We start from the raw sequence: 25,248 nt of genomic DNA on the forward strand, positions 1-25,248 counted from the left end.
TATTAGATAAGGGACGAAGCATACCCGCTCTCCTTTGGAAGGGTTGGGGACGCTCTCCGCCTGCTTTCCACCCCTGAAGGTGGCCAGTCCGGCTCGAACCGGAACCATGAAGGCTGGGGGAAGATATCCCTCGGTTTGGAGTGCCACGAGCTCGCTGTGTGGAACTGAGCATCTCCCCCAATCTCCTGGCTGAGGGCTGGGAGCGCGAGAGGAGGAGCCGCGTCGACTATCCATGATAGAATGGATTTTTGTCAAAGGCGCTTCGATGAGTACTTGCGGAAGGAGGATGGTGTGAGTTGGATCTAAGATCCTCGCCTCTCTTATAGGCGGCTCGTTCGCACGGCTAGGGGGTAAAATGTAAAAATACCCTAGCTTTTCGCATTCATACGACACGTGGAAGAGGGCCATTATTGGGCGTAGAAGCCAAGGAGCGCAACATTTATAAGGAAGCCGGACACTATTCGACAGGAACATGAAGTTTGAAGGAGAACCCGCCTTGCAAACGCCGAAGACAATTTACGCGACGGACTCGTCGTCATTGAAGCCTGGTTCGGGGGCTACTGAGGGAGTCCCGGACTAGGGGGTGTCCGGACAGCCGAACTATCATGATCGGCCGGACTCCAAGACTATGAAGATACAAGATTGAAGACTTCGTCCCGTGTCCGGATGGGACTTTCCTTGGCGTGGAAGGCAAGCTTGGCGATACGGATATGTAGATCTCCTACCACTGTAACCGACTCTGTGTAACCCTAGCCCTCTCCGGTGTCTATATAAACTGGATGGCTTTAGTCCATAGGACGAACAACAATCATACCATAGGCTAGCTTCTAGGGTTTAGCCTCCTTGATCTCGTGGTAGATCTACTCTTGTAACACACATCATCAATATTAATCAAGCAGGACGTAGGGTTTTACCTCCATCAAGAGGGCCCGAACCTGGGTAAAACATCGTGTCCCTTGTCTCATGTTACCATCCGCCTAGACGCACAGTTCGGGACCCCCTACCCGAGATCCGCCGGTTTTGACACCGACAGCAAGGACAAGCTTCAAGAGAAGATTGATGCATTTGAAGAAGCTCCTAAGGCCTTGGTCAAGTGGGTTCCCAAGACTACATCAAGTTCTACTTCATCAAGTACGACTACAACTCCAAGGATTCCCATCAAGATGATGTGGATCCCTGAGAAGAAGAACTAGAGAGTTCTTGAGGGTGACTCTGCTAACATACTTCACTCTTATCATTTCGGCAAGGACAAGTGCAAACAACTTCCATATCTTACACTAGTTCAAGGAGTCACAAACCCTCTTGTTGGTAAGACGAGGAACAAGGTAACCTAATGCTTTCATGGACATCATCTTGTGTGTACATCACTCTATGTCTATGGATATCCTTGCTTGTTCCTTGTGGGACTAACCCGTGTAGGTATTGAAAGTGCAACGCACTCCAATGGATTGCTCCGAATGATCTACATCAACATTGAGCATCCACATCTTCAACACCTACATGAAGTCATTATCGACAAAACCCAAGGTTAGTTCATCCCTCTTAGGGGGGATCTCACATCTAGGGGGAGCTTTACTCTAAAGAATTGAGCTAAAGCAACTCTAATGGTGTGAACACAACAATGCTTTATGTAAAAGTGGTAACCCCACTTGTGCTTAAACGATGAGTATGACCTATGATCAAATGTTCTCATTTGACTCCTAAGTCAATATACTCATATATAGATGACCTAGTCATCGCCAATTGTTTGATAGATGCTAGAATTGGTTGTGCATACTTTGCCACATATTTCATTTGCCATCTTATTATGTGAGCATGTTGGTTGCATATTTCACTCATTCGAGGACATCCATTTGTTGCTTTGATTGCTTGGTTTTTTTCTTTTGCCAAATGGATGGACAAGAATGCCTAAGAACCTTCTCTAGCTATCTATGCTCTTCTCGTCTCAAACTCTATTCATGCTACATCACAAAGTTTGATCAAGTCAGATTCGAACCACTCTGTGTGAGGAGCACTCGGAGTCCCCGATTCGTCATAGACTTAAACTTCCAAAACCTCTTTGTGCATTTCGGTTTGACCGATTCATCCTTTTCGGTGACACCGAGATCACTTAAGTTGATCTAGGTTTTCAATCTCGGTGCAATCGATTAGAACCTTTCGGTCACACCGAGTTGCAGTAACTGCCCGCAGTTTTGCATCTCGGTGCCACCGAGTTGTTCCACCCGGTCACACCGACAGGGTCAGGTTATATATACTGACGGGTGAAATTTTGGAAATTTTTCCGAAACCTCTCACCCGCGCATAACCTGCTCTGCCTCTTTGGGTCTCTTGATCGTCTTCTCGCCGCCAGTGACCTCCCGCCGCTGGTCTCCACCACCGTCAACGGCAATCTGCCCCGCCGCTGCCGCCGTAGCAAGTTCATCGCCGAGTTAGGGTATGAACTTGACTCTTTGTGCTATTCTTTAACTCCGATTCGTAGCACATTGCTTTGCCATGATTCTTGCCACGTATGAAATCATCCTGTCCAGCTAAAACATCCTGTAGATTAGATTAGATTTGAAAATTTAGGGTTAGGTTTCTGCCGAACTCATCTCACACCGACTGAATTGTTGAAATCGGTCTCACCGATTTGGCTTAGGCCATTGCACATGCAATTTTCGGTCTGACCGAGAATTGCAAATCGGTGTGACCGAGATCGATTCTCTGTGAAACCCTAGCAGTCTTGGTGCCACCGAACTGTGACTCGGTCTGACCGAGTTCACTAGTTTAGGTTCCAAAAGCTGCTTCGGTATCACCGAGTTTACAAATCGGTGGCTCTGAAATGCTTTCTGTGGAGAACTAAAACTAAGTTTTTGAGTCATTTATTTTGCAAAACCACTGTACTTTGTGATGCTCATCTACTCTACCTCATCTACAACCTATTCACAGGGTCTGCTAATAGTTGATTGCAAGATGTCTGACGAGAGTGACAGCCAGAACAGGTCTAAACAGCCAGGATAGATGAGTGAGGGCACTAGTCCCTCCAGCGGCTATGATGAGGGTAGCAGGAGCACACCTAGTAACTTGCCCAAGGCATCTACTAGAACAAGGAAGAAGAGAACATCTCACTCAGAGGATGAAGATTATATTGCTGTTGAGGATGAGGCCACTTCCAAGAAGAAAGTGGTGAAGAAAGAATTTGGCACTGCTACTTCAACAAATCTAGGAATGAAAATAAAGGCACCTGCAAGAAGAGTTCCTATGTCTAAGGCCAGAGCATCCACTCAAGAAACTTTGGGATCAGAACCCAAAGAACAAGTTGTGGCTGAGAAGAGGAAAGAGAGGGTCAAGAAGACCACTGCCAGGATTATTGGGAAGCCCTCTATGATGAGAGAGGATGGTGAAGAGAAAGAGGATGTTGCACCAGCACCCAAAGCTCAGAAGCTCATGGGAGATGCAATCAGATCAGGGGCTGCTCCATCTAAGCCAAAAGCTGCTCCCAAGGCTGCTGCTCCAGCTTAAAAGTCTGCACCTAAGATGTCTATGATAAGAAGAAGAAGGATCACAACTCAATGGCTAGCATGTACAAGGAGATTCCTGATGCAGACCTAAAGACTCACAAGTTTGGATCTGTCCACTTCTTATTGTCCAGATTTCGTACCATCAACTGGATCGTAAAACACACATTGCTACCCAAGTCAGGTGATCACAAGATGATCAGAGGACACTCCATCAATTTGCTACATTTGTTTGATGTGCCTCAAAAGTTCAAGGTGATGAGTCTGATTGTGGAGACAATCAAGAGGACTGCAGCTGATCAGAAAAGATCTTGTGGGTATGTCCCACAAATTCAGGAGCTCATTAACTCCAAGATGGGCACAGGAAAATATCTATTGGATAAGGAGCACCTGCCCATCTACCCTGAATTTGAAGACAACACTTTTTTCATGAATGAAGAAGATCCATTATCTATGCAAGCACATGAGAAGAGAGAGAAGGCAAGGGCAGAGAAAGCTGCAAAGATGCCAACTGTTGAAGAAGCATCTCAGGTATTCTTGAAGAGCAAGCAAGATCATCTAGGATATATGATTGCCTCCACCTTGAGGATTGAGAAGGGCTTGGCCACCCTGACTCAAAACCAGGAGAGTTTGGATAGGATCATTGAGCAGAAATTCTATGATCTTGATGTCAAGGTAACTGAGATCCAGTCAGTAGTTGAGCAACTTTAGGAGGATGTGGAGGAGAAGAAGGACAAGTCTACTATAGATGCTTTCACTAGAGTGCCCAAGAGTCAGAGATCTGTTGTAGTGCCTGTTCCAGACATAAGAGCTACTACATCTGCACCAGTAGCCACAGCTTCAGTTCCACCAGTTCTAGCTACATCAACAGACGCTTTCGTTCTTGGAGTCATCTCTACGCCACCTCATGAAGACCAAGCCTGAGAGTCGTTATGCACTATGCATTTTTCTATGAACTTTTTGGTAACTTGTTGCCAAAGGGGGAGAAAATTTATAGATCATAGGCTTCGAGAGAGAGTGTTGCTTTTTATCTCTCTTGTTTTGGTTGAACTTCTTGATTGTGTGCTTGTGAACTACTTGTCTACTTGTTTGATCATGTGTTTGATCATATGCTACCCTTAATGCTTGTTGGATGATATTATCTCTTATATCCTTATATGATCATTCACTTGCTTGGTGAAGAGTGCATGCTTTTAACTTCTATCATTTTGAGTGCTCCACCAAGATGTATGTGACATGAAAGAGTAACCCATGATCCTAACACATTGTGCATTTGTAGTCCAAAGCAAATTTTAAATAATGCACAAATTTAGGGGAAGCTCTTGCTTATCACATACTTCTCAAAGCGACGATGTTTTTCAATCTTATTATCATTTGTCGAAGCTTCGATCTATATGTTGTCATCAATTACCAACAAGAGGGAGATTTAAAGTGCAACCATCCCTGGATGGTTTTGGTAATTCCTAACAACATATAGCTCATTGAGCTAATGTTATTTCAAGATAAATATTTCAGGAAAGCTCAATGTTTGGCATGGCATGGATGACAAACGTGGACCCCTCAAATGATAATGACAAAAGGATTGGCTCAAGCTCAAAGCACAAGACTCTATATTTTACTTTCAGTGATCCAAGATTGCATTGACTCCATAGGAAAGCCAATACTATTAAGAGGGGGTGAGGTGTTGCTTAATGGCTTGCTTGCTCAAAGTGCTTAGTGATATGCTCCAAAAGCCCTCAACTACTTTCTCACATCCACATATGTCCCAAACCAAAAGTCAAGCTCGGCCCCACCGAAACTTTCTATCCGGCGCCACCGAGTTCAGTTGACATAGCCACTGCCAGAAACCCTAGTCTTTTCGGTCCCATCGATAGGGAACTCGGTCTCACCGAGATGGGATTGTAATCTCTCTGTTTCCCTTCGTAACATTTCAGTCAAACCGAGATGAGCGATCGGTCCCACCGAGATTGCGATGCAAATTCTCTGTTTCCCTTTCGTAACGTTTCGGTCCAACCGAGATGAGCAAATCGGTCCCACCGAGTTTGCCTGACCAACTCTCTGGTTAGCTTATTACCAAAATCGGTCTCACCGAGATTACGTTATGCCCTAACCCTGACGATATCGGTCCCACCGAGTTGACATGTCGGTCCCACCGAAATGCCTAACAGTCACATTATGAACTAAATCGGTCTGACCGAGTTTCACGATTCGGTCCCATCGAATTTGGTAAGTTATGTGTAACAGTTAGATTTTGTGTGGAGGCTATATATACCCCTCCACCCACTCTTCATTCGTGGAGAGAGCCATCAAAACATGCCTACACTTCCAACATACATTTTCTGAGAAGGGACCACCTACACTTGTGTTGAGGTCAAGATATTCCATTCCTACAACATAAATCTTGATCTCTAGCCTTCCCCAAGTTGCTTTCCACTCAAATCTTCTTTCCACCAAATCCATATCTTGTGAGAGAGAGTTGAGTGTAGGAGAGACTATCATTTGAAGCACAAGAGCAAGGAGTTCATCATCAACAAACCATCTATTACCTTTTGGAGAGTGGTGTCTCCTAGATTGGTTAGGTGTCACTTGGGAGCCTTCGTCAAGATTGTGTAGTTGAACCAAGGAGTTTGTAAGGGCAAGGAGATCGCCTACTTGTGAAGATCTACCCGAGTGAGGCAAGTCCTTCGTGGGCGACGGACATGGTGGGATAGACAAGGTTGCTTCTTCATGGATCCTTCGTGGGTGGAGCCCTCCGTGGACTCACGCGGCCGGTACCCTTCGTGGGTTGAAGTCTCCATCAACATGGATGTATGATAGCACCACCTATTGGAAACACGCCAAAACCATCCGTGTCTCCAATTACGTTTGCTTCCTCAAACTCCTCCCTTTACCTTCATATGCAATTGTTTTACATTCCGCTGGTATACTCTTAGAGTTGCATGTGTAGGTTGATTACTTGACTTGTGCTAAGTTGCTATAATCTGCCAAGAACTAAAACTGGGAAAAGGCTAGATTTTTATTTGGTCAAGTAGTCTAATCAAAACCCCCCTCTAGACATACTTTCGATCCTACACTTTTGCCACAAAATGGTAATTGTGATAATTGTAAAAAACAAAGAGTGGCAAAAGTGAAATGTCAAAATCTAGAATGGCATAAGAAAAATTGGCAAAATCTAGAGTGGCAAAAACAATATTTTTCCTTTGACTAAATCTAAATTGCCAGAAACCACCACAATTGCGTTGAGTAGTGCAAAAAGGCCCCCAAAAAACTAATAAGTTTGCAGAAGGCGTCGTTTTTGGTAACTTTTTTTGCCGAAAGCACTAAACACTACGTTAAGAGCCATTTGATGTTGAATTTGACTATTGGGTTCTGCTGTCACGGCTGACTTTGCACCAAAATCTCACACCATTTGACTGGAAAATTATATTGACGAACGGCCCACCTGTCACTCCCTCACCCATATCTTCTTCCTCCTTGCTCCTGTTCAGCCACCGATCAGGAGCCCAGGTGTGGACACGGGCAGAATGACATATTTGACCTGAGGCAGAAATCAAATCACAAACTGACCTGGTCACGAAAAAATTTCACTCTGCCTTTGGTGTGGCGCCCGACAGCTGGGCGCCGCACCCTACTGTGCAGCGCTCTTCCCTTAGGCGTCGCACCTCCTGCCACCGTGGCAGCCCTGGTCCAGTTGCGGCCCCACGGACAGCACTATAGCGCCTAAGACTTAGGCGCCACACCTGTAATGTGCAACGCCTAGCTCTTGGGCGCTGCATAGTCTGTGTTCCACTTGGGCTGGCCCCACCCTCTCTCCCCTCCCACCCCCACCCCACACACCCCCACCCTACCCAAACCGTTAGACTTGCGGCCCTCCTCTCTTCCCCTCTCCCCCCTCTCAAATCCTTCTCAAATCTTGCAAATCCGGAGTATTTGACCGTGGATTTCGAAGCCAACCCCTCCCTTAAGGTAATCTCCTCCGATCCATAACGAGGCCACCGTGTGCTAACCAAGAAGACATGCCGAACAAGTGGGAGGACGCATCTTTGGACAAGGTGAAGGAGAAAGATGTCAACATCCCGCCATGTTGGTGTGGAGATGTTTGGAAGGTGAAGGTGTCCACCGACCGAAAGAAAGCATGGACGGAAGGGCGGAGATATTTTGTATGCCCGAAGTATTCTTATGATCGTGCACTTCCAACTAACGCCTATGACCAACCACTGGTAAGCTCGAGAAGTAAAATGTTACTCTCAAATGTGTGTCAACACTAACAACAAATTTTTATGCAGTCACCGCCTCCTCTATGCAAGTACTTCACGTGGATAGATCTTGAAGTGCCAGAAGATGTGAAAAAGGACCAATACGCAGATTGTCTTAGGCGGCAACGGCGGTTCGAAGAATCATTTCGAAGAGGCTTGGAGGAAGAGCGTCGTCAGAAGGAGAGGATGGAGCGGAAGAAACGAGAGGAGGAGAGGGCACGCCAAGCGAAACTTGCTCGTGAGGAGGAGAGGGCAAGAAAGCTTGCAAAGGCTCGCGAGGCGCAAGAGGAGGACTCGGCATGTGACAAGAAGGGGAAATGGCCTCGCTCTACTCAGTAGGGACTTCACTTCGGTGCACTCGTCGTCAACTATCTTCTAATGAATGTGTCGTGAAGTTGTGAGGGCATGTGAGATGTTGGTGAACTATCTTCTAGGGCAAGCTTCCATTTGTCATTTGTAATGAATGTGTCGTGAACCATGTTATAGTAATGTTTGAATTGTCTTAAGTTATGAACTCGTCGGCATAAAATTTGTGTTTGTTCAAATTGTTGTGATGCTGCAGTCATTGTAAGTATTATGGATGTGATGCAAGCCAACTGTGGCTCTCTGGATAGCCATGGAAGTAGTGCAGCGCCTAAGGGCAGGGCGCTGCACTGTATAGTGCAGCGCCTAACAGTTGGGCGCCACACAGTACAGTGCAGCGCCTAACCGTTGGGCGCTGCAGTGCTGCTATAAGCAAAACTGCATAAACAGATGCCATTTTGGCCTCCTGCAGCAGCACTCACATAACTAGAACATCAATAAAAGTACTGTAAACTGCACATACTAAACGAAGAGAACTAATAACTTGAACATCATATCATTTAAGACAATTCAACATTACTTCAAGTTCGCAAACACAAATACCACACTAGTAACCTCACAAGTTCATCAACCTAATTAAACATAACCTCACAAGTTCATCAACCTAATTAAACGGCTACAAGTAACATGAACAAGCACTAATGCCTTCCGCGCGTGTTCCTGGTGCCACGCTTGCAGGCAATCTTCTTCCTCCTAGAAGCACGAGCCTCCTCTTCGTGCACTTCCTCCTCCGCCTCCGCCTCCGCCTCCGCCTCCTCCTCCGCCTCATCATCCAAGCTAGCCATCCGCGAGGTCCCTACGACCACCTTTGGGTTGCCTCTGTTGTCATAGTCGTTGGGCGTGTACCGGCGTCTGGGCTGCCTAGGCTTGAACACATATGCGGACCGAGCTTGAGCGTCCGCCAAAGTCATGTCATCATCAAGCTCATGGCCCTATCACACAACGAAACAATATGGTGAAGGCCGGTGTCATAATCAAGTGAGAATCACATCTAAAGGATTAGTCATACCTCTTGGGTGATCCCACCCTCATCATCCATATAAGCATATGAGGAACTCGCATCGTTCCCCTCATGGTGAGATGCGGGGTCTGATGGTGTACCAGACCTAGAGTCAGATGGTTCATCATATTCAGGATCACAGCAACCGAGAAGGTTCGATAACTGCCTTAACTTCTTGGCCTAACACTGTAACATGAACAAGTGTGTAAGATATCAAACTTCGCAACATAGACTGGCTCTCATAGTGAATGCGATATGTACCTTGAGGAATGCTCGTAGTGAACCATCATCATTGCCAGTTCCAACCGGTGTCTTCTCCAGAATAGACTGGCTCTCATCAGCTGCTTTCTTGATCTCGGTGCGCTACGGATGAGAAAGAATGAATGCGTTAGCCATTCAAACATGTGTAATACGGTCAACGGAAAGTAAAGAGGGGAACACTTTACCACATAGTTAATCACCAGAATAGCAGGGACTCCTTGCCCTTGCCTGACATCTCTGTTGTACTTCCCCTTTGCTAGATCCTCAAAGTTTACGGGTTCTTCAAGAATATCCTCATTATATGCCGGCGGGCATATCTCAACTCGAGTAGTTCCAATAAACCATCGTACATAGTTATCAAAAGCAAGTGGGTTGTGCTCATGAAGCGGGGCGCGTGCAGTGCTACGAGCTTGCTCCAGACAAAGCTGGAAGCGGGTAACATACGCAGAATGATGCTTGTCCCAGTTCTTTATCTTCTGTTGCCTTCTCCTGTCCAACCTGCATGGTATAAAACCAAACATTAGCACAATCAAAAGGAGTCCCGATGATTAGACAATACGCAGACATGCTCTCTTACCTATGAAGTGCTTTGTCCGTGTCCACCCAATCCGGCGGGTGAGGCTGGAAAAGACCAAACTGACGATACACGCGATGCGGCAAATGAAACTCAACCGCCCAGTTGCATATCAGTGGGCACCGCATAAGCCAGAGATCCTTATCCCGCAAGCACATCGGGTTGAGGCGGAACTGCGCAGTGTACCCCAAGCTCTCACCCGCGCCATATGGTTGCCATTCCACCTATGAAACAGGGCAACAATGCAAATTTGATGACTATTTTTCAAGCAAGCATGAGAAAGGACTGAAGTAATGACCTCCTTACCTGCTCAGGCGTAATCGTGTCCAACTCGGCAATGTACTTTTGGTACATGAGATTGACATCGTTCGTCATCTCGGAAATGATATCCCACATCTAAGCCCATGTGGGGCGCCGTAATTCTTCATGTTCATACGCATACCAAGGATCAAACCTGACGCTCTTCGGGCATCCAACAGGCAGATGCTCCCAGCTCCATACAGAAAGTAGAAGCAGATTACCACCAATGCCTGCACTAGGTGTGATCCTGCAACACGCATCGTCCAGCTACATATGAAAGAAAAACAATGTTAACTTGACAGCAAGCTTGCATTGCTAATGAAGAAATGAGTTGATCACAAAACAGACCAACTACCTGTCAGTACAAGTAGGCAAGAGTCGCTGAACCCCAGCTCCATTTGCTATCGAAGACGGTCAATGCCTTCAGCCACATCCATGGAGCGTTCTTGCCAATGGAGTCAGGAAACAAAGTCCTCGACACAACGTACCACATATACACACGAGCATGTGTCTGGATCACATCATCAGTGGCATCCGGAGGGCACGTCGCAAAGTTATTTTGAATCCACGTGAAAGCAGCTCCGGCTGCTTTCCTTTCCCTCTTCTTCTTCTCTTCTCCCTCCTCTACATCGTCCTCAGCCTCGATAGGAGCCATACCGATAAGAGCAATCATCTGCTCGCGCCACCCATCAGAATCGGTGCTCATACAGAGAGGCCTCCCGTCGATAGCAAGACCGGTGATCAACGAGACATCCTCGAGCGTCACGGTCATCTCCCCGGTCCGAAGATGGAAATTGTGGGTCTTCGGCCTCCACCGATCAACAAGAGCGGACACCAGTGGAGCGTTCGAATTCGGCGTGGACCGGCTGACCAACAGAATCCACGGGAGTAGTCCTGCCTGCTTGATGTACGGTGTGTACCGCTCATCGTAAGGCATGGCAGGACCAGAGACCCCGTGATACCGAATCTTTAGAGGTTCAAGCTTCTGCAAAAAACAAGTAATGACAAATCTTAGGGCATGTAAATTTCAACTAAAGGCAAATTTGTAAAATATTTAGATTACTCATTATTACCTTATCCTTCTCGCGCATCATGTAGGCCCGGTGTTGCACGTCGTAGACATCGTCCAGAAGCCAAACCATCCTTACAATTTCAAACAATAAACATATAAGAGTTCATCTTCATCTCAAATATCGGTATACACTAAACATATAACATGTGTTCAACTACAAAAATCTCAACATCTCCTTCTCACACAATGAATATGTCATATGTGTTCAAATAAACTAAACATCTAATATTTCAAATAAACTCAACATCTAATATTTGAAATAAACTCAACATCTAATATATATCTAAACAAACTTCTCATATATGTCTACAAAAATCAACATCTCATAGTTATCTATAAAAATAGGCATCTCATAGATATCTAAAAAAACTAAACAATCTAGGGTTTCACTAACAAGAATCATATATTGTGAACTAAAAATAACACTACGGTACTACCAATATGAATACACATCCTAAATCGAGCAAACCAAACAAATCAAGGGTTCCATCAAATCTTGGACAAATCTCTAAAATGGCAACAAATTTACGGAGCAAAAGAAAGAGAACGGAAGAGTTTACCTAGTAGGATGGGTTGGGGATCGAATCCACGGATCAAATCTTCAGATCTGAGAGGGATGTGGGGGGGCATTAGATGGGGGCGCCGCCTCTGCTCTCTGTCCAGAGAGCGGAGAGATGAAGAACTGCATGGTCGGGCTGGGGCGGCCGCGCTTAAGTCACTGTGAAGCGCCTAAGGGCTAGGCGCTGCACGTCAAAGTGTGGCGCCTAGCCCTTAGGCGCTGCACAGGTGCGTGTGGGGCCGCAACTGGACCAGGGCTGCCACGGTGGCAGGAGGTGCGACGCCTAAAGGAAGGGCGCTGCACAGTAGGGTGCGGCGCCCAGCTGTCGGGCGCTACACCAAAGGGTCAGCAGAGTGAAAAATTTTCATGACCAGGTCAGTTTGTGATTTGATTTGGGTCTCAGGTCAAATATGTGATTTCTGCCGTGGACACGCACGCCATCGCAGGTTAATATATGTTCACGCATTTCAAAAAAAATGTACGGGGCGTTTTAAGTAATGTTTACACAATGTATAAAATATCTGTGTAATTACAAAAATGTATCATCCAAACAAATGTACGCTGCGTTTAAAAATGTACTCACTTCAAAAATATGTTCATGAAAAATGTTTACAAAACGTAAAAAAAAATCATGTAGATTAAAAAAATCCGTATCATTCAAAGAAATATTTCATCATGTATTTGAAAAATCTTTAACCCATATTAAAAAATATGTGTTTGGAAAAATGTCAAATGCATATTTTAAAAAATGAAACTTCTATACAAAAATATTTCAGATGTATACAAAAAATGTACAATGTGTATGGACAAATCAGACATAAAATAATATATTTGGAAAAATGTTGATCATGTATTTGAAAGATACTAAATGTGTATTAAATAGTGTTCCTCATGTACAGGAAAAATATGCAATGTGTATGAAAAAATTAAACAGTGTTGGAAACAAAGAAAAGGGAAAAAAGAACAAAACATGAAAAGGGAAGAAAAAATGAATATAATCAGTGCTTAAAAACAGAAAAGGGAAACCCAGAAGAAAACAGTTGAAACCAACACATAAAACCAGAAAGAGAAGAAAAGGAAACCTGAAAAAGGAAAACCCGGAAAACATGTAAAGAACACAGAAAAGCAGAAAATGTAGAAATGAACCGGATAAATGAACAGAAAATCATCTATACCTACTAATAAAAGAAATAGGTATTCTTAGTCCGTCATGCTATTTTGTAGAAAACCCCTTAATATTTCTGAAACTAAACCCACAGTACATATCAAATGTTTTTTTAAATACTCATATCTTTTAAACCGTAACTCCAAATTTAACATATTATATATGGAATTTGATTAGAAAATTATGTAGAATCTAAATATGATGTTATTTTACCTGTTAACAATTTATAAAAATTACTATCTAGGCTGTAATGTTAATTAACAATGCATTATCTGTCTTTTTTTCATACCGGTAGTGATTCGGATCGGGGATGAACACCTCAGGAAAATCAGGATTGGACGTTAGATTGAAGATAATTTTGTTAGAGACACCCAATAAATAAGGACATGCATGCCAAGAAATAAAAGGACCCAATAAAGATGGGATATTCGCTATAAAATAAATAAAAGAGAAAATGCAGAGGAGATCCGATAAAGATGAGATGTTGCGCTATTCTCCTATATGTAAGAAGAAGAAAAATAGGACATGCATGAAAAAAGTAAAAAGGAGGCATGCATGACAAAAAATAAAATAAAAAACAAGTTTGATAAGAAATAAATAGTGATGAAACAGGGACCGATAGCTATGACATGTATAGCAAGAAATAGTGATGAAATAGGGGCGCAAGTACTTGCGTCAACACGAGACCATAAAAAAATCTTCTTTTCTAGGCAAAAAAAGTCTCTTTTTATGATTAAAAAATCATGTATCTTTTTAACAACTTTTTTAACTCTTCACGTATTTAAGAAATAGTTACAAATTCTCATATTATAAAACATCTTTTTGTAAATTAAGAGTGTGTGGTATTTTTTTTCCCATTGCAACGCATGGACCTTTTTGCTAGTAGGTATAAGATCCCTTATTGGGTTGGCCAGTACGCCTCGACACGAAAAACATAGGTATAAGATCCATTATTGGCTACCATCTCGACGATATAAGCGAGATGAGAGCTCCCATTGAACGCTCGTTGTGTCCGGCATGACACACAAAGGCGCTCCCTATTGGGCCCGCCCATGTAGCACCTAAACATTATAACGATTGGTTCACTGTAGCAGACCGGACAATATTTGAAAGTGTGGACATTTTTTTTTGAATCTGTGAACAAATTTTGAGAATGGAATTTATTTTAAATTCTTAAAAATATTTGAAACAATAACTCTTTGGAAAATCTTTAATGTTTATGAAATTTGTTAATTTTTCAAAAAAAAAGAACAAATAAAAAAGGGAAACCAAAAAACCTAGTAAAAAGTATCACAAAAAAGAATACCTGTCCATGAACCTTTCAGTAAGTTCCCAAAACCGGTCAGGAACTTCCCAGAAGGCTCCCAAAATCAGATCATCTACTTGGTTCTCTTCTAATGAGCTGACCCATATCTCGGTCGCTTGTGCCAAGGGTCAACACAATACAACACGCGTCATAAAGAAATCTAGATAATACCCCATACGTTGTTGCGGGGGTTGGCTGATATTTTTTATCAAGTTGAAACATGAATATTTGATTATTGTATAGATGTAAAACTTTTATGGGATATAATGTAATATTTTTCACATGCACGGTTGCATGTTTAGGTGGATCCTTTGCTATGCATGGTAGAATCTTGTGGTGGCCCTATTTACATGCATGAGTCTATGTTGACACTAGTAGAAAAAGCACCTAATGTGAAGCTCATTAATCCCGGTTTGTAATTGAACCGGCACTAATATGATCATTAGTGCCGGTTCCAACGGCTAGGCGGGCGGTTCGTGCCACAAACCGGTACTAAAGAGGTGGTGGCCTTTAGTACGGGTTGGTGGCTTCAACCGATACTAAAGGTCCCCCCTTTAGTACGGGTTTGTGCCATCAATCGGTACTAAAGGGGTGCGCTGCCACCCGCAGTGCACAATGTTTAGTCCCACCTCGCTAGTTGAGAGGAGCTTGCACCGGTTTATAAGCCCCGCCGCAGCTACCGTGTCGGGCTCCTCTCTAAGCAGGCCTTTGTGGGCCTATTGCAAGTCTTCTGCCCCGTGGGCCCTATTGGGCCATACGGGTCTGCATCCTGGCCCAGCTAGAGGTTGGGTTTCTACTCGTATGCAGGCCGTGCTGGCCCATAGGTGGGCTGATTTTGTTTTATTTAAAAAAAATTAAAAAAATCCCGGTTGATGTTACCAACCGAGACTAAAGGTCCCCCAGACCACGGCACGCCTCGTGCCACGTGGTGGCCCTTTAGTGCCGGTTGCAGAACCGGCACTAAAAGCCCCTACGAACCGGTAATATAGCTCCGTTTTCTACTAGTGATGTGGCATAGCTGCATATATTAAATAAATAAAGATAGCGGGGATCACTCTCTTATGTATAGAAAATAGGATATAGGATACCCCAAAAGAAAACCATTGAAAACCGACACAGAAAACCGATGAAACCGGCAAAAAACAAAAAGAAACAAAAAAAGGAAAACAGAAAACCAAAAACAACCCGAGAAATTGAACGGAAAACCCGAAGGTATAACATCCCTTTTTGGACCAGCGAGTAACACCTCGACACGAAAAACCATGGAGACGAGAGCAGCTACCATCTCACTAAGCAAGATATAGCTCTCGTGATGTTTCCTCCAAAACAACTTAGGGCACCGTGGCGTTCTTCTGGCTATGATACCGTTGACTAGGGCTTACTACACGGTTGCTAAATCGTGATGAATTGTATTTACTTTATAAATTTTTTGTGGGCTATGTTTACTTTATGACTTGATGTGAAAAAAGTAGGCATACAACAAATAGACAAAGTGAGTGAAAATAAATGCTAAAATTAACAAAAAAAATCAAATTAGAGTGAGAAAATGAGATTACTACAATCCATCACAACACTGAATGCTAAGATGGCTTAGGAGGTTCATTCAGCACATCCGTGAATTATTTCTCTTTTTTCGTGAATAAGCAAAGCTTGTGTATCTTTTCATAGATAGAGAAAAACAAAACATGAAAGGGTACAATATATGACACACAGTGGTGGAGGACGATAAAAGTTTAAGGTGGCGCGAACCCTAAAGACTACTCCCTACGCCCCATGATATAAGTGTGGTTTTAACACTAGTGTAGTGTCAAAAATGCTCTTATATTACGAGACGGAGGGAGTAATATATAATTTGATAAAATGTCAAAATAGCATGTACGCACTAATAATATGCTCTGATAACTTTACATGATTTTAAATTAATTCAAATACAATGGAAATGCAAGCATATTTAAGTAGACCTGAAAACAAATGGATAATGAAGCTTTAATGCCATCAAGATTGTGAAGCTACTCGCTGAAAATTTACATCCTAAATTCACAACATGAAAATGTAGAAATTTATATATTTTTAGGCTGATAATATAGAAATTTATAGCTCTCCGTGTGATGGCGTGGTGTACTGTTTTGAGAGAGAGAGAGAGAGAGAGAGAGAGAGAGAGAGAGAGAGAGAGAGAGAGAGAGAGATAGCGGTAGCATGTACTGGTGCGTGCTTGATTAACTTGATTGCTTTCTCAGTTCCCGCTTAGCGAAGGATGCCCAGCAGCAGCAGCAGCAAGTCTTCTTTTCTCTAGCGAACGGGACTCCACGCACATAGAACCGGCCAGCGACAGTGTATGACTACATGTACTAATCTTTCTGCATCAAGGTAGGGGCGCCCTGCCTCGCCCTACTGGGAGCTCCGCCTGTGATGACACAAACACACACATTAGAAGCCGTGTGCATGGAATCCGGGTAGAGAGACAAGAGATGCTTAGCGCGAACAAAGAAAAAACCATAGCTAAACCCATCAAATCTGGAAGAGGGCCGGGCAGGGCGAACCGGCATATGACGTCAAACATCTCCCAAGCCAACACCAAGGACGCCACAAGCAATCAAGATAGCGACTTTAAGAAGGGGAGCAGCGGCATATTGATGCGAAGAAGCGGACTAAAGATTTTCCATGGTGCTCGAGGAGGGCCACGAGTAAAGGCCATGCCATTATCTCCAAGAATGGAAACAACACCTGCGAGTGCCGCCGCTGCCAACGCCAGCAATCCGAGCAGGGGTTTCACCCTGGTCTGAGTCCGAGCAATTCAATTCCACTCAGATCAGGGTCCGGAGATGAGGAAGTCAGTTTGCTGGTCGAGACCACACCTCGAAATGGGGGGGGGGGGGGGGAGGAGAGGGTGTCGCATCGGCGCGACAGAGACAAAGCTGCCCTGCCGCGACCATCCTAGGGCACAACACGACTTCGTCGACAAGCCCTCCGACGCGGCGATGCGGAGGGGTGGCAAAGGAAGGACCCTTCCAACTATGGCTAGGGTTTCGGCACAGTAATACGGAGGACCAGCAGCGAGGAGCTCCCACTGGGCACATGCAGGCGAGTGCGGTGTTGCAGAGGTCAGGCTCCATGGAGCCTATTTTGCCAAAAAAAATACTTAAAAGTTTAAAAAAGTAGCAATTTTTTTATGCAAATACATATGCATGTTCGTCAAGTGTGTAAAAGGCTTCATCAGGTAGTTCGATTATTTGCTTGCTACAAAAAAAAAGTATCCAGCACTAAAACAACAAAGACAGAGCCCATTTTAATCCGTGTATTTATCTCTTTTGTATACATCACATGTGAACATACACGTCCATGGAATTTTATACGTGTATACTACAAATACACATCTATGTATATACATTATTTCAGATTTTTTTTAATATGCGGACATAGTATTCTCACCGGAAAATAAAATAAAGAGCTCTGTGGGGCTCGGCCTCTGCATCGACATGCAAGCTGGCGTGGCGTCTTACTCTCTCGCTTCCTTGTTTACCAACTTATTTAGGAGATTTTATAACTGAAAACACGTGTTGCCCGTCTCTTGTCGCCCATGAACTGAACTGCTGCGGCCAGGCTTTGGTTTTTGGCCGGACACGTTTGTTCTGGTGACACAATCTAGTGAGGCGTGAGTGCACCTGGTGACCACCGACGATTGCTCTGAGCATACAGGTAGGCGGCTGCTTTTCACTTTCGGCTGGTAACAGGTGAGCGCTGCGTTCACACACATTTTTGTAGGTCATCTACTACTACTCCCATCTATGGATACATGCATGCATGTGCCAAGCCGACCACACAATCATAATCCGATTCTATTGCGTCGCATTGACCATCGCATCGCCGCTCTTCATAGTACTACCAGTACATTATTATGCTTTATTTGTGCACTTTTCTGTTGTCGTGTAGTACACGTGGTGATGTGTGTGAGATGCTTTGTGTCTTACCAATCGGTCAAATCACATCGGCACTAGCTACTTCGTTCGTAAAAGATGATGTAACGCTATGTCGACTCTGAGCCTAATTTCGATCACGAACATGATTAACAAAAGGAATGCAGAGTTACGTTGGCAAGAAGATTTTGGAGATTTTGACACAGATGTGATGTAACGCTATGTCGACTCTTGAGGCTGATTGGTTTGATGCAAAATTTTGATAACTGACAAATGTTGGCTAGAGATTAATTACGGATCAGTTTTTGTTGTCGATCTCACAAAAGATTGTCAAATGTTGGCAACTTGTGATTTTGCCAAATATTGGCAATATCAAATGTTGGCAGCAAACTAATCAGCCTCCGTTTCCAGTGGTATATATGGCGTGGCGGCCGGTAACAAAGGCTAACGAACCATAGCCGGTGGAGGCGAGTTCGGAACTTGATATTGCAAGTTCATCAAAGAATTTGGATGGTTCAACGGTTTACATGGATGGCCGAGGGGCAAAGCACGGCGGGATAAAAAGTCGAGGGGGAAGGGGAGGGGAGGGGAGCGACGAGGCGGTTATGGGAGCGGCTCCGGCCTCTGTGGGGGTGGAGGCAAGCGGTTCAGCCTAGGCTGGATTGGTGGTTGTCAGGGGAAGAGAAAGCCACAAACTCGTTTTCAAGCGACTGACCCCTAGCCAGTCCCTTTGTTAGTCAAACAGACATGCACTAGAACCCTCAAACCCTGGATAAAGGAGAAGCAGTTCTGTCAAATACAAGTTGAAATGGTAGTCCATAGACTGATCGAACAGTGAAGTCATGGGTGGTTACACCGACTGCCTCGTCATCTACCTAGATACAGACTTTGACCGGAGAGCACATGCATGCATCATCTCTAAGCACCATCTCAACCAGACAGACCAACCGATCAACATACATCACCGATTCACAATTCCCCCCCAACATGTTAACGCAAAAGCCGCCTTGCTATCCACAAAATTCCTCTTCATCTCCATTTTGGACTCTTACCGCGACAAAATTCAGGCTTCTCCCAGATCGCCGCAGAACCTCACTCGCTTCCTCCTCTTTGATGATCCGCGCCATCTTTCCGGGCTCGGGGCGGCGTTCCTGAAGCCGTCAGGCGCGACGGGCGGTGGACGCCGTGCACCTCCGGATCGTAGGGCTGGGAGGCAAGGTAGCTCAGGGCTGTGACGACGTCGCCGATCAACGGTCTCAGGGTAGGCTGTTCTTGCACGCACATTGCGGCGACGGCAAGGGCCTGGTACAGTCCCCTAGCTGGGTACCTGCCCTCCAGCGCTGGGTCCGCCATCTGGGGGAACTTCCTCCTGTCCTTGAACAAGGGCCGGGCCTGAAATTGTGCACCAACAAACGTTACATCAACAGGGATTGCAAAATGCTACACGACATCTTGAGCAAAGGCTTTGGCATGTCATGACCCTATTCGTTCGATCCTATTCAACGGACTGCAATAATGTCTTTTGGGAAGGCAAACCTAGGCCAATCCAATAATGCCAAAAAAATGTAGTATGGAACTATTTCATTCTAGTACAGTAGCTTTTTAGTAACCCTACAACTGAAAAACATTGCAAGGACGATGTTTTTTCAGCTGAAGGAAAGGACAATATGTCCTTCAAGCAAAATTAGTGTAAATTCCAAAAGTGGAAAGAAATGCAGAGATGAACTGAAATACAGGTGATACATAAGGTTGATGCGCTAACACTCAGCTTTCGCAACTTCCGAGCTAAGAGGCTGATATCCGGTGGATTTTCCAGAATACATTAACAATCAATACTCACAAGAGGTAGCAGGTTTCACAATGCGATGTTCTCTACAGTTAAACTCCAGTAGTCTATAACGGAATGAAAAAGAATAACAAGAAAAAGAAAAGAACGTAACAAAAAACAAATCGGCAGCTTACCCATGCAACAAGATTTTGCTCCCCTGCAGCTCGGGTGTTGTCGATAGCCCTTCGTCCTGTGATGATCTCCAATAGAACAACACCATAGCTGTAAACATCTGACTTCAGAGTCAGCTGACCAGTCATAGCATACTCAGGGGCACAATACCCGTATGTACCCATCACTCTGGTGGAAACGTGCGTCTTATCGCCAACTGGGCCAAGCTTTGCCAATCCAAAGTCAGACAGCTTTGGGTGGTATCCCTCTCCGAGCAAGATGTTTGAACATTTCAAGTCCCGGTATATGACAGGAGGATTTGTTTTGTCATGCAAATGCTCCAGCCCTTTAGCTGCACCGGCAGCTATCTTCATCCTTGTATTCCAGTCAAGGCGGGGTTTATCTGGGGAAGGATCTGAATAAAATAGGATCCACTTGTGAGCACAGAAACTTAAATTATCAAATAGAAGCTGTAACAAAGCAGAAACACATTCTTTTTTTCAGCAGCATACCGTGAAGGTGGTCTTCCAAAGAACCCAGCGGCATATACTCGTAAACCAAAAGCCTCTGGTCGCCATCGGCGCAATAGCCAATAAGGTTGACTAGGTGTGGGTGGTGCAGCAAGCTCAGCATGAGGACCTCAACAAGAAACTCCCTGTTGCCTTGCAGTCCATTTCGATCGAGCTGCTTTATGGCGACAACCTGTGACGGCAACAAAATACATTTCACCATGTCAACTAGCTTCAGGAAATAGTTTGACAAATTCGTATGCATAACTTTTAAAATTTACCACATGTTAATGTTATCGCTCAATAGCTGTGAATGTAAATCAACCGAGGATTAACAACAACAATCCTTGGAACCTGGATAACCCCCATTTTCTATTACTTCGACAGCGAAACCCGCAGCCTAAACCCGGTCTCGGGTTCAGGCTGTGTGACACGTTCACTAGGAGACAATTTACAAGTGCTCCACACAATCCTCCAAGTGGAAGCTTCTAAATAAACAAAATGGTGCTAATGAACTGGGAGGGCAGAATAAATTAGCAAGAACCTCCTCACCTGGTTGATGCTCTCCAGGTACCCCTTGTAGACCCGGCCGAAGCCGCCCTCCCCCAGAAGGCAGTCGGCCCTGAAGCCGTTGGTCGCCGCGGCGAGCTCCCTGAAGGTGAAGGTCTGCGCGGCAATGTGGCGGTGCTCGGATCCGTTGCTGAGGACAAAATCCTTCTTGGCCTCCGACAGCGAGTCCTGCCGCGCCGCCGCCGCCGCGGTCGTCGACGAGGAGGAGCACCCCGGCTTCTCTTTATCTGGAAAAAAACGGAACGCGTGCGTCAGAATCATGAGGCGAATAAAGAAGACGGGGTATTTAGGGAAAGGAGTGCACGCGTTGTCTGGCGACGAAAGTGGCGAGCACGCGTCATCCCCGGCCGGAATCCCGGCACCGAGCTGCCATGTTTCGGGGGGAGGCGGATTCGGCGGGATACCATGATTTTGGGCAGAGTTTGCAACGATTTTCTGGAGGGGCCAACTTTTTTTCCTTTTTCTTTAGAAGAAACAGGGGAGGGGGGAACTGGACTGACGGGAACCAGGAACGGCGGCGGGGGAGCCGGAGCCACGAATCAGTTCGCGGAATCGGCGAACCACTCCGTGAATCTGGCGGAGATGAACAAATCCGCGACGGCCGGGGAGGACGGGGCGAGGAAGAAGACGGCAAGAAAGAAGGCAGTGGCGTGGGCGGATCACCTGCGGCGGGAGGGATCTGGGGCTTCTCCGGCGGCGGCGGCGGCTTGCGCTTCCTCTTGGCGCCCAGGCAGGGGAAGCAGCAGTCCATGGCGGCTCCCAAGACCTCTTCTTGGGTGGGGATGGGGGGGAGAGAGGTGGGAGGTTTGAGTGTGCTCCGCGTCCGTCCGCGTTGCGCGTGCGCGTGGGGAAGAAGGAAGGCGAGGCGAGGCGAGGCGAGGGGAAGGGGGAGCGAAAACGAGGACGAAATGATTTTTGAGTTAATATTGGGGGGCGGCCCTTCTCCGCTTTGGCTTGGCTTCTAGAAGAACGCAACGCAACGCAACGCAGCGCACAAGAGGGGAAGGGAGGACGGCTACTCTACGCGGCGCAAGTGTCAAACGGAAAGCAAAAGTCACGCACGCACACTAGCTAGTGGCCGCACCGCATTCCATGCCGGGTAAACAGTAACTTGTTCGGTGCTGCGTGGACTGGAAGGCTCGTGGCTACACCGAGCTTAAGCTTAGGGCAGCTCCACCGCGGATCATCTAACGGATGGCATCGAACGCTCGCGGACACGTCCGGAAGCGTTTGCGGACGGTTGGAGGGATGCCGGTCATCCGGCCGTAGGCATCAAACGTTTCACCCACTTCAAACGGAATGTTCAGGAGCACGGATGAAATCGAACCGAAACGGATGAAATTAAAACAAAGTTTGATCATACAGGACGGGCGCAACCTCTAGCACATAACGACGATCCTCCCTCCTCCTCGATAAAGATGGTGGCCTACTCCTCCCCCACTTGCTCCTCGTCCAACATCCGCTCCTCCGAAAGCGGCACCTGGTTTGGCCACGGGGGAACCAGGATGGCGGCTGGGGAGCGATGTCACGTGCTAACTGGATCCGGAGCTACCCGTGGATACGGATCAGCACGCCCGCAACCACTTCTCAATGTCAGACTTCTTGCACGTCATGGTGGCCGGAAGGTTTGGTGGTGTGTGGCGTGCGGTGGATGTGTGTGTGAGAGGATGAGGATTGTGCGGGTAGGGGTTTATGGACGAGGAGCCTGGCCAACCTTAAAGTTGGAGTAGACTCCTTGGTGGCCTCGCCACCGTGAATGTGGGTAAACGGGAGGCCGGTCAGGAAGAGAGAATGCGGTCAAACCATACCAAAAGCAGTGGGGGATTGGTTTTGTGTGGGTTCATGTTGTCGGAGTCCGATGTGGAGGACGTCTGGACTCCCCCAAACGTACCCCCGGTTTGGTGCCAGTTTGCAGAATTTCTAATGTTCAAGCCTATCTGAAAAAGATCATGTGACCCCGTTGAACACTAGCGGTTGATTTTGGTGATTTGTGTTGAAGTTCCCTTAGAGCAACTCTATCAGAAAGGTCTCAAACTCCATAATAATCGCCAATATGGAGGTGTAAGCTTAAAAATCACTCTAACAGAATCGCCATTCACCCGTCAGTTGCCATGAATTATGGAGATCCTTCCATATGTGCCCTCCAACCTCTCCATTTTATGGGGTTATGGAGTACTCATTTGGAGCTCATTCCGCTCCAAACCCAACTGCCAGTGTGGGAAGGAAGTGTCGTCTTTTCCCTCCTTGCGCCACATACGAGATACGAAGCAGCGTGTCCTCTTAAGCACCACCTGCGAGGCAACGACCCGGTCTTTATGGTGTTGCCACTCCATCAGATTCTCGTGGCTGCCCATTGAGATAGTTGCCACCGAATGCCACGTGACAACATGTCCTGGCTTGTGTGCGAGCTGACCTGGAGGATTTGCCTGAAAAGGCCGGGAGGAGGCGACTTTGCTAGAGTTGCTCTTATAGTAGACATACTACCCCAAAATTACTCTACATACGACTGGTAAAAATCATGAAGGCTACTTCGGGCATGAGCAAAATCAGAGTTATATAGATGTTATGCATAAGTCATCTACAATGTGAGACCCACTTGTCATCGAGGGATTGTTTCCCTTTCTTGTAGCGTCGGTCTGGAGCTAGGCGATGCATAGATTCCAACAATGTGATATCGATTTCGATGAAGGGCCGCATCATGGCTACCAATAAACGAATAGAGTCGTCAGGCATTGACATGAGGAGGATCTCAGGAGCGTGGCAACACCCTCTTTTTGTCGGAGCTTCATCGCTTCATTCTCGCCTCAACATGAGGAGTCGGTCGCGTCGTCACCCTATAATCATCGAAGCTTCGTAGCTCATCCTCTTTCCAGGTTGGTGTCACCTCCCTCTAGTCATCCTCCTTCTAGGTTGGTGCCACCTTGCTCCGGTCATCATCCTTCAAGATCGATGCCACCTCGCTATTGTCCTCCTCCTAGGCTATGGAGTGTTGGGCAGTAGGAGAAGTGGTGTGGGCAATCACAGTGACTGAGGCGGGGGGGGGGGGATCGGAGGAGAGGAGAAGGAGCTCAATTTTGATGGCTATGGCGTTAGCCAGCTAGTGTGGTACAAAGCCAACTTAAAATTTCATTGGTGGCACCGTTTTTGGATGGACCGAGCTCTGAAAATTGTCTAGGATAATGCAATATGGAGGTTGGAGGCAAATATGGAGTGTGGCGAATCTGCTACTCTAGGAGTATATAACAATTCTGCTAGAGGTGTTCTACAGTGCACGCCTGGTTTTGGCGCGACTATCTCTCTTCATGATAGCGTGAAATGCAAACTCTCTTGCAATTTCAATGAAATTCAAGTGGGGACAATATACAAAGAGAAGAATGATGCAACACCCAAAGAAATACTTGCATAAAACCACAAAGTCTTTCTACAGCACCACTAGACTAGTAAGTACGTGTCATGCATGCATGTTGATATTAGGGATACATAAATTGCATGTTGATATTAAGTAGGATATCAATTGTACGTTTTAATTACATAGATAGTGTAGACCTTGATATTTGATATAATATTAATTGCATGCTAAACATATTGAAATCTCGCCATTGAAGCAATATACTCTTTGAATTGGCATGGTTTGATGGCCGAGATTTGTTGGATCTGCCCTTTTGATCTTTGTATATTGGTATAAATATAGATATAGATAATTGCATGTGCATTGCAATGGGGTAATACAAATTCTTTAGTAGGTTGAATGCGATTTACCTGCCCATATTAATGTAATTATAGAAATAGATGATTTTATCTCATAATAACTTATTGGCTTATCAAAGGGAAAAACATTCTTTTGTAAGTCAATAAGATGTGTGGTAGTTGGGGCTATTTTCACGAAAACCGATGAAAGAAAACCAAACAAAAAGAAGGAGGAAGAAGGCACGTAAGTTCAAATGAAGTATAAGAGGATGACAA

At 45.6% G+C, this 25,248-nt stretch overlaps 1 protein-coding gene across 1 annotated transcript; it reads right to left on the bottom strand.

Moving 5' to 3' along the window:
* Window positions 1-19,054: 19,054 nt before the first annotated feature.
* Window positions 19,055-22,220, bottom strand: LOC123043494 (probable serine/threonine-protein kinase PBL7). Its single transcript, XM_044465957.1, has 5 exons — window positions 21,949-22,220; window positions 21,268-21,512; window positions 20,719-20,908; window positions 20,230-20,621; window positions 19,055-19,659 (listed from the first exon to the last, which is right to left on the bottom strand). The coding sequence occupies exons 1-5, from the start codon at window positions 22,034-22,036 to the stop codon at window positions 19,360-19,362; spliced, it is 1,215 nt and encodes a 404-aa protein (XP_044321892.1). The 5' UTR covers window positions 22,037-22,220; the 3' UTR covers window positions 19,055-19,359.
* Window positions 22,221-25,248: the final 3,028 nt, after the last annotated feature.

The sequence above is a fragment of the Triticum aestivum genome, chromosome 2B, assembly GCF_018294505.1.
Source record: "Triticum aestivum cultivar Chinese Spring chromosome 2B, IWGSC CS RefSeq v2.1, whole genome shotgun sequence".
Taxonomy (NCBI): Eukaryota; Viridiplantae; Streptophyta; class Magnoliopsida; order Poales; family Poaceae; genus Triticum; species Triticum aestivum.